This window comes from Myxocyprinus asiaticus, chromosome 16, assembly GCF_019703515.2.
Source record: "Myxocyprinus asiaticus isolate MX2 ecotype Aquarium Trade chromosome 16, UBuf_Myxa_2, whole genome shotgun sequence".
NCBI classification, from domain to species: Eukaryota; Metazoa; Chordata; class Actinopteri; order Cypriniformes; family Catostomidae; genus Myxocyprinus; species Myxocyprinus asiaticus.
In genome coordinates, this window is record NC_059359.1 from 29494367 (window position 1) to 29505039 (window position 10673).

General features: G+C 38.0%; 1 protein-coding gene across 1 annotated transcript; it reads right to left on the minus strand.

Moving 5' to 3' along the window:
• Nucleotides 1–511: 511 nt before the first annotated feature.
• Nucleotides 512–9008, minus strand: LOC127454158 (beta-2-glycoprotein 1-like). The gene is made up of 8 exons (XM_051721159.1): nucleotides 8884–9008; nucleotides 7056–7202; nucleotides 6722–6913; nucleotides 3752–3887; nucleotides 3575–3651; nucleotides 2431–2610; nucleotides 1587–1784; nucleotides 512–1469 (listed from the first exon to the last, which is right to left on the minus strand). The coding sequence occupies exons 1-8, from the start codon at nucleotides 8948–8950 to the stop codon at nucleotides 1387–1389; spliced, it is 1080 nt and encodes a 359-aa protein (XP_051577119.1). The 5' UTR covers nucleotides 8951–9008; the 3' UTR covers nucleotides 512–1386.
• Between the last annotated feature and the right edge of the window lie 1665 nt (nucleotides 9009–10673).

The window sequence follows — 10673 nt, forward strand, 5'->3', positions numbered from 1 at the left end:
TTTTTTTAAGGTTAAAAGCAGGGGCGGACTGTGAAGAAAATTCAGCCTGGGATTTTACATAGAAACTGACCCAAAATTGCTGTCCTTTTCTGCATATCCCTACCCCCTTCCGCATATCGCGGCGCCCTTTTATGGCGCGTTCTGCATAACGCGGCGGCCCATGCAGCCCCTTTCGCGGCCGGCCCACCGGGAAAAGTCCCGGTTCTCTGAATGGCCAGTCCGCCACTGAAGCAAAAATGTGAAGCTTATAATTTAAATAAGCACTTACTTACACACACACACCTGTTTTCTTTCTTATTATATTTTTTTTAAATTGAAATGTATGCTTTCCTACATGGCACAATCAATCCATCCATTTTCTATACCTGCTTGTCCTATGTGGGGTCACACATCCCAGCTACCTCGGGCCAAAGGCAGGGAAACATCCTGAACGTATGACCAGTCACATGACACTACACTTGAAATGATTAATAAAACCATTTACACAGACGAAAATGTAACAAGCAATAATTTAATCAATAGCTTGAAAACAAACACGTTATAACTGTGTCTTTAGTGTGAAATGTATTATACCAAGAGTGAAAAAATCTTTTTCATTCAAAGTTGATTCATTTTGAAGTTTGCACAATGCAAAACTAAACCCTATTAAAAAATAATTAAGCGAAGCTTCATCTGCAAGGCTTTTCTGCTATAATTTTCTGAACAATTATACTCTATTCTTAATGTAGTTCAATCAAGCAGTCCAGTCAAAAATCAGTTAGCTCTGAAGCAATTATAAAACAGTTGTATATGTGAACTGCTTTTTGGAATACAATAAGAGAGTATCAGTTGTACGTATGATTTCAGAGTTCATCATTGCCCATGCTTGCCCACAACCATAGGGTTTGGCAAATGTATGCATCAGCTGGCATGGCAGGAAAACACTTTTGTAACAAAGAAATAAAATACTATAACAAGATAAACATAAATGCTACCTAAAAAAGCAGTTTTTTAAACTTTGTATGACAACAAAATACAAGAAAAGAAAGCAGCTAATGGCAACTTCTACCAATACCTCTAACAAGTACGAGTGTGTTTGCGTACATCAGATATGACACAAACTTTCTATCTCCATGCTCTGTTTAAGGTAACTTTGTCAATGCAACATGCAAAATAGAAGAAAGTGTTAAATGAGATATAACTGTGAGATCCTACTGGGATCCAGTCAAAAACTTTAGTTTATAAGGTACATTAATAAGACGTTAATAATATTTATGTTGATCAAGACCCCTGTTAGGTCATGACGTGTCAAAATGAAGAGAGAGCTGTGTGTGCCAAAATACTATTCTGAAATCAGAGTTTAGGTTGAGTTGAAATCTCTTGCTGTCTTAGTGGCATTGGACGAGTTCACTGAAGGTCAGCAGGGTCACATGCATCAATCTCAGAAACCAGCCGATGAGGGAAGAGCTTGAACTGCAGCCAGGTAGGGTCTAAAGAACAGAGGGATGGACAGATGGAGATGAAGATGATGTTGGATTGTTTTGTACATTTTTAGTGTAAAGTGCAGTTATTTATGCATAAATGTGGTTGTGTGTGGATTTGTGTACCAAGGTAGCAACTAGGTGGTGTGAGCTGTCCATCCACACAGACTTCTGTGGCAGTGAAGCTGCACAGTTTGTCAGGATGTTTACAGAAAAATGTCACATTCTCTCCATGAGCAACTAGACCATCCGTCAAATCATACGGCCAGTGCTTTACTCCACCCACTATCACTCTGCTACGTTGTGCTGGGATTGGACAACGGGCTGAAAAAAAATGGTAAAGAAAATGATGGGTGATATTTGTCATGACAAAAGGGAAAGTAAAAGAAACAGATAATAGAAAAGGGAGAAAGGGTAGATTCCCAATTGGTAAAAAAAAACAAACAAAAAAAACATTCCAAATCTTATATCCAGTAAAATATTAATTTCAATATAACTGTTCAGCACAGCAGTCATGACTTGTAGTGTGTTTTGTGGTCGACCGATTTGTTTTTTCAATGGCCGATGTCGATATCTAGAGAGCAGGTGGCCAATGGCCGATATGAATACCGATAAACATAATACAATTTAATAATAGCAAATCAGATGTACACAAAATTTCTAAAGTAAAACAAACACTTTAAGCAATATTTACTCAAATTTGCATAAACTTGAAAAGAAAAAATCTTGAAAACAGAAAGTGTTGACTATCCATTGACAAATCTAGAACTGACAAAAGGGAATGTTAACACTTCTATTAATCGGCCAAGCAAACACGGTTATCGGCAGATGTGAAATTCGCAAAATGGCCAAATATCAGCTGATTAATCAGCCTGGCCAATATATTGGACTATCACTAATTGTGTTATTTATTTGATTGTCTGAAATCACCCAGACTTTTAACCTGGCTGGAAGCATCAGCTTTCCTTACCCCGGCAAGCAGGCTCTGCGCTCCATGTGCCATTAGGTAGACAAGTTACTTGATTTGGCCCATCCAACAAGAAGCTCTTCTTGCACAGGTAGTAGATTGTGTCTCCTACCTCATATTCAGTTCTCTGGACAGCTACCAGGTGACCACGATCAACCTCCTTAGGAGGAGGACAAGAAACACCTGAGAACATACAGGTGCACACTTTAAGACTCGGGCCTGTATGTTACACATATGCCATCAGGTCTGATGTACAGCAATACATACTGTATACACTACCTGTCAAAAGTCTGGACACATCCACTCGTTCTTTAGTATTACTATTTTCCACAAGTGGAATAATAGTAAAGTCATCAAAACCATGAAATAACACAAATGAAAGCACCGGAATTATGTAGTGACCAAATCTATCTTATATTTTAGCTAATTTTTCGTCTACAAAAATTAATATCAAGCATTTAAGAATCAAATTGTTTTTAAGTTCGTGAGAAACATTAATTCATTCAAGTGCATTTACTCAAATGCACTCCAGAAAACAGTTTTCACCTCAAAACTGTGGCGTAACTTGGATCTTACGGGCCCCAGTGCAAAGAACCTGTCAAGCCCGCTCCTTGGGGAGCCTGGGTTGTTTATCGTCACCCATTGGGCCAGTAGTCATTTTTAAGGTTCCTTTTGGTCAACTGTTGCGGGCCCTAGGGCGGCTGCCCACCCTGCCCTCCCTGTAGTTACGCCCCTGCCTCAAAACCAAAGCTTGATGTAATCTGTCATAAGATGGCAAGGCAGGATGCATAAATTATGTTGATCCAACAGAGGGCAGTATTTCACCATAATATATTAGTTAAAACTACCATCGGCTCCACTGCTGCTATGTGATAAACATATTCAAATTCATTTACACATAGTACCCTATCCACCAACTCAAACATCCACACAGTCTTTATTGCTCTTCTCTCTCTCTCCCTCTGTCCCTCTTATAATTTGTAACACGGTGTGCAAGAGCATACAAACTGAGGTCTCTTTAGCCATTTAAATCAATATCATCCACATGGCATACATGCAAAGACACTTGCTATTTCCTTTAACAAAATCTTCTCAGTCTTCTCAGTCCTTTCCATGTGGAGGACCTAATATGTTCACATTCACTTACGATGACAGATGGGGTGAGGATATTGCCACGTCTGGTTCTCATGACAGATATTATCACTATGTCCAACTAGCACAGATCTGTATGGGAAAGAGGATATGGGATTGCATGATGAACGCATAATGCATAATAAAGCATATTACACAAGACATTCTGTTTACTTCAATCTTTCTTTCTCACCCAGATGCACATATGTAATGAATGGTGGATCCCACAACTGTGCTGCCCTGCACAGAGAGCAGTTCATCATCTGGCAAAGAACAGGGCACCTCAGGCAGCAGTGTCGGCTCTGCTGCAAGACCTTCATCAGTGGAGGCTGGTGGAAAAATCAAAACATGTCTTGTCTTCTGAGTCTGTGTTAAAATTTGTGTGTTTAGTGATTACAGTGCAGTCATCCTATTACACGTCAGATGGCGAGATACGGGGTGTGGGCTGCGCCGATTAGTATTCAGGTTAAGTGGCGTTAAGGTTAAAGAATAATTCAACCAAAAATGAAAATTCCATGTCATCCTAGATATGTATGACTTTCTTTCTTCTGTAGATCACAAACAAAGATTTTTAGAACAATATTTCATCTATTTAGGTCCATACAAGACCAGTAAATGGTGACCAGATCTTTGAAGATCCAAAATACACATAAAGGCCACATAAAATGTATCCATAAAACTCCAGTGGTTTAATCCATGTCTTCTGAAGCGATCCAATCGGTTTTGGGGGAGAAACAGATCAATATTGAAGTCTTTTTTTACTGTACATTTTGCCACTGCAGTACCCCTGGCGATCATGATTTCAAGCTTTATTACTCTTCCTAGTGCTTGACGCATGTCCAGAGAACTAGATGGCGCTAGAAAGTGTAACCGAGCTTATGATCGCCAAGAAGACTGCCATGTCAAGGTTTACAATGAAAAAGGAGTTACTTTTTGGTCTGTTCTCACCCAAAACCGACTGGATCACTTCAGAAGACATGGATTAAACCACTGGATACTTTTATGCTGCCTTTATGTGCTTTTTGGAGCTTCAACGTTTTGGTCACCATTCACTTGCATTGTATTGACCTACAGAGCTGAAATATTCTTCTAAAAATCTTTGTTTGTGTTCAGGAGAAGAAAGAAAGTCATGCACATCTGGGATGGCATGAGGGTGAGTAAATTATAAGAGAATTTTTATTTTTGGGTGAACTATCCCTTTAAGGATAAAACAAAAGTGGATGGTGAAAAGCCTAGAGCTTTTCACTATTCAGCATTCCTGGTTCTTGGTGCATGCTCAGGATGGGAATCTAAATGGATGACCCTTTGGATGTTAGTATGGAAAATTGACCCACTAATCAGGTGGGGTGGGCATAAATAAGGTGAATACAGGTAAAGTGGGACACTTTTTGATAATGTGTCATTGACATAAAATATTATGTCAAATGGCTTTCCTTCTGACTCAATACCATTTTAAATATCTAAAGATCTCCACTAAACTATGCAGAGAAAAAATGAATATATATTAAATAGATAATTTACTCACCCTCATGTTTGTCCAAACCTGTATAACTTTCTTTCTACTGTGGAACACAAAAGGAGATGTTAGGGAGAGTATAAGGACCGACAGCCTCAGTCACCATTTTCATTGCATCAATCAAGTTGAATGGTGACTAAGTCCAAAATTTTCAGCCTAACATCTCCTTTTGTGTTCCACAGAAGAAAATTATATGACATGAGGGTGAGTAAATGATTTCATTATTGGGTGAACTAACCCTTTAAGTATTTTACTTATCCAGTCAATAGGCAGGTGGATGTGTTGTGTAAAGACAAATGGATTCACAAGTCATTGTGTGACTGATAATGGATGGAGAGAGCATGCTGCTTCATATAGACTTTTATCAGAAAAATCCATCTGGAACGAGCTGTTCTCACATTCCCTCTTAAGCAGTTGACTCATGCAGTTATGTATCAAATCTCTCCACTCTTTTTGTGAGGATGACTTATAAATGAAGAGGGAGGACATCGCACAGTGAACATGCACACTTACATACACACACACACCAAATTTCCATTGCACATTCATTCAGCTTTGAATTCTGCTGAACTTTGCGTGTGAATCTAATGTGCATGCCTGTCTCTACCTGTTAAATATTCTTTGAGTGTCACTGATCTGCAGATATAGAGAGTATTGCAACAGCACAATTTGCTTAGACCCCAAACGCCCACACCTCAGCTCTTTTGAAAGCTTATTCTTGGAACTACATCTTATGTTACTCCAGGAAATGTGTGTGTGAATGTGTGCATGATATGTTACAGTGGGGGTGATATAGGGAATGCTGTAGCCTGGAGCTCTGTCTATTCACGCCTAGAAACAAGCTTCTCATGTGTGCATGCATGCTGTGATCCAGGTCCACTAGCTCTAAGCTTTTTGTTCCACAAGCCACTCATGCAACCTAGAATACATTTTGCAGACAGTGAGATATACTTCTTTTTCTTACACATTCTCACCTCCATGCAAATAATATTGCTGCCATGAAGGCATTCCCCCTGAATTGCATAATACTGCCAGTAACATGTTAGTTTACAAACAAGACAAGGGCAACCTGACCCAACAAGACCAATCCCTTTATCTCACATACAGGTTTTACAAGTTTACATAATACATACGTACATACATAGAACATACAAGGGCTTTGCATGCAATAACATCCTTCAAAATGCAGCATGATGCCATACGACTACTTTTCTAAATGTTATGCTCTGATACTTCACTTTTCCTCTGCTAACTGATGATACCTAGAATAAATACACAGATGTGAAGAACCTACAGTATTATCCAAAACCAAGAACTTTCCTATTCTCCAAAAAGCCATACATTTTAATCCTTATAATTCTTTACAGTAAAATAAAAAATACTAGCTTTTGATAAGAATATTAGGTGCTGCAAAATAACTATTAAATAAACTGTATATTGTTGTATCTTCTGAAACACTCTATGAAAAACTAATAAACTGCCACTTAAGATTTATAATATGTAAATAATAATAAAAAAATTATAATAATAACAACATATTTACTAATATGCCCTAATAAAATGACTTTTGAAATATTATCTATGACAATCTGTAAAACAGTAAAAATTACTAAAGGATAGATAAGTTTTAATGTGATAAGTCCTTACCCGTACAAACAGGCTCGTCTCCACTCCACTGCCGGTCACCTTGGCAACGGCGTATTGTTGCATCCAACCTGTTAGGCATGGTGTACCCAGGCTTACAACGGACCTCAAGCAGAGCGGAGAAAGAGGGTGAAGGGGATAGGAGAGCTACATCAAAGTTTTTGCCTGGTGGGAGAGGCCACGGACACGTGCGGCCTATTCACAAAGAAGAGTCAAATTCATGAAAACTGTGAACATTGCATAATTTATTATAGCCTCAGTCATTGTTTCTGGTTTATTTGCATGCATATTTCATAATGAATGTGTTCAGATGCCTTATGTGGTTTATAGCTTTTACCTGGGGCCACACAGCTGAGTCCACACTGCCCGTCACAGAGACACTGACGCTTACTGCCACATTCTTTGTCATGCTGGCACTTTCTGGGGCATGCTCGTCTTCTCTCATTTCCTAGTATTCTCTCTGGGCACTCTTCAATTGCCTCCACTACCAGATGGATAAGCATACAGAGAAACATTATAAATGTATACACAAATACATCTACACACTTAAAAGACAATATGAAGATCAATGTTGCCTAAAAACTCAATTTTGTCAAAACTGAGTAATAACTAAAATCAGGTCTCTTAGACTATGATCTGTCCTGTGTCAGACAGGTTTGCCTCAACTGTGCTCAGGTTTCTGAGAAAATTATTTTATAATCCAAATTTTGCTGGACAATCAAAAAACTGTTAATCAAAAAATAAAAATGTTAACCTTAATGTGCTTTATTTGGTAACTTCTAAATGAACTGGTTTTATTCAAGTCAGAATCAACCATACTGTTAGGTTACACCAGCAAAAAGGAATATTCTGGGTTCAATACAAGTTAAGCTCAGTTGACAGCATTTGTGACATAATATTGATTACTGCAAAAATGTATTTCAACTCGTCCTTTCTTTTAAAAAAGCACAAATCTGGGTTACAGTGAGGCACTAACAATGGAAGTGAATGGGGCCAAGTTTTGGAGGGTTTAAAGGCAGAAATGTGAAGCTTTTACTTTTATAACAGCACTTACATTAATTCATCTGTTAAAAATCATGTATTATCTATAAAGTGACATTTACATGTTGGCCACATTCACTTCCATTGTACGTAAGCGCTTTACTGGAACACAGATTTTTGCTTTTTTTTTATAAAGGAGGGATGAGTCAAAATTAACTTTTTTGGTAATCAACATTATGCCACAAATGCTGTAAATTTAGCTTAACTTGAACTGAACCTTGAATATCACTTTAAGGGTCAGATCAGGTAGAAATAGCTCCTTTAGGTAACAATTCAGGTTACCACTTTTACAGTGCATACAGGTGGGCTGACACACATACATGCAGACAACAACAAACACTCGCACTACAATGTACAGTTGGCTTTCTAACTATTGAATCCTTGCCATTAAATAGCATAGTTATATGTTTGGCAGTCTGCCCAAGACACTATTCTCTGAGCTGAACCAAGTGTAAAACACAATACATCTGTACTAACCAGACAGCGATAAATGTAGCCCACCCAACAACAGGATGTAACATTTAAATGTTACAACCTCATAATAAAACAGACTAGGGGTAAAATGTTACTGTAAAAGTTTAACAGTAATCGCTTTAAAACACACACAGATACAGGAAAACAACAAAAACAACAAAGCATATGACAGTAAACACTTTGGGGTTACCAATCACTGTGTTTCAGTCCATTTGTGTTTATTAAATGATTTTTATCTGAAGCAGAAGATGTGTTCCATATTTTATAGAAAGCTAACAGTACTCTAAGAAACAGATTGTCAGAATAATTTATGTTAAAGGGAGGGGATGGTGGTAGAAACGTGTTTCTCCATGCACATTGATAGATGAATACTGAAATAACACACTGTAATTCTTCTGAGGAATGACATGGAGGCCTGCATCTATTTACAATATTTTCATAACACTTAAAAAAAAGAGTTAACAGAAATACTGAGGCATCAATTCAACGCTGAAGTATTCAGTAGTAAAAGATGGCAAAAAGCCAGCACCAGACCTCATTCATTCATTATGAAATCAGTTTAAAAATAAAAATCCAGTTTAACTTGGTGCACTACCCTTAAATTCATTCTGACACATGCAGACATGCAAACGTAGACACATACCACTCACCTGATGCTGTAGACAGACTGCAGAGGGCCAACACACCCAGAAGAGAGAGAAGTAGAGATCGCACCATCTTTCCCTGACACTCACTGCAAAGGTTATGAAAGAAGTAGTGAGACAGGAGAGGGGAATATAAAGATGGGGGAGAATCTGGAGGAGGGGGTGTTGTGATGGTGAGGGAGGAGTGGAGCCATGGTACATGTGAGAACACACACACATCTGGATGGTATTGAGTGTTTTGAACGCTGGGTAGAATTCCGCAGAAAAAAAGACCTTTCACCCAATTCCATTAATTCCAAATGAGTGCAAACACTCAACCCAATATCAATGGTAGGCCACTAGCACAAGGATACACTCTTCTCCACACACACATACACAGTGCCAAGTCAGTTACTGTAGCAAAGTGTCAGAAAAGACCTGGACAATATACACTCATCTCAACAAAACTATCTTGTCTAAGAAGCACACAGGTCCTCTCACCAGCCCGTAATTAAACTCTACTAAGCATCTCAGCATCCTAAGAAATAAAAAAACCTGCTTCCTTGTGCAAGAGTAAACAAAACACTTTAGCAGATAAACGTGACAGCACTACCACATAAAGCGACCAGCTAAACCAACAAAGATTCAACAAATTCAGGTAGGTCCACCAATTCATTTCTGTCTCTCACCCTTTTGATGAATCTCACACTCTGTGAAGCACATTTCTTTATCTCACTTTTCTTTCAAGAGTGAGCACATACACTACATAGCTAAAAGTATGTGGACACCCCGTTATAATTAACAGGTTTAGCTTTGCTCTTTGATTACAGTGAAGACGAATCTTTACACTATGGCATACAGTGACATTCTAGAGAATTGTGTGATTCTAACTTTGTGGCAACAGTTTAAATAGGGTCTTTTTCTGTTTCAGCATGACAATGCCCCCACCCCCTCCCTTTCAACACCTTTGGGATGAATTGGAACACCGACAGAGAGCCAGGCCCAATCGCCCAACATTAGTGCCTGTCCTCACTAATGCTCTTGTGTCTAAATATGAGCAAATCCCAGGAGCCATGTTCCAACATATTCTGGAGAGCCTTTCCAGAAGAGTGGAAGCTGTTAGGGAGGATCAACTCCCTATTAATTCCAATAGTTTTGAAATTAAATGCTTACCAACCACAGTGTTTGGTGTCCACATACTTTTGGCCATATAGTGTACATCCACACCATCTTGTTTGTTGTCTATTAAATGTTGGTGACTGGTCAGGAAGGGTGAACTCCACAATACTAAATAACACTACACTAAGAATAAAATTACTCTGAAGAGCATGTTGGACAGAGTTGGGTAAATTACTTAAAAATAGTAATCCACTACAAATTACTAATTATTTCTCTAAAATTGTAATGTTTACTTTATTAATTACTTCACTGAAAAAGTAATCCAATCACTAATTAAGTTACTTTTAAGTCACTTTCTAAAACACTTTTCCACTTAACAAATTGATATTATGAAAGATAAATGACATTAAATAAAGAAATATAAAAAATATAAAAGAGTGTATTTTAAACCTTTTAACAACTCTAATATTTAAAATATTGTTTCCCTTTCATTGTAATTCTGGATGAAAGACATTACAAACAACATCTCTTTTAAAGAGAAAACAAGGATTTAACGTCATATATTTACACTTGCACTCGCCCTCTAATGAATTTCAGAATACCTGATGATGATTCCAGTAAGGGAACAATAGTGAGCAATGATTCTCCCTTGTTTTTACAGTGCATTGTTGAATTTTTAAGGGAGTGAACGTTTCAGT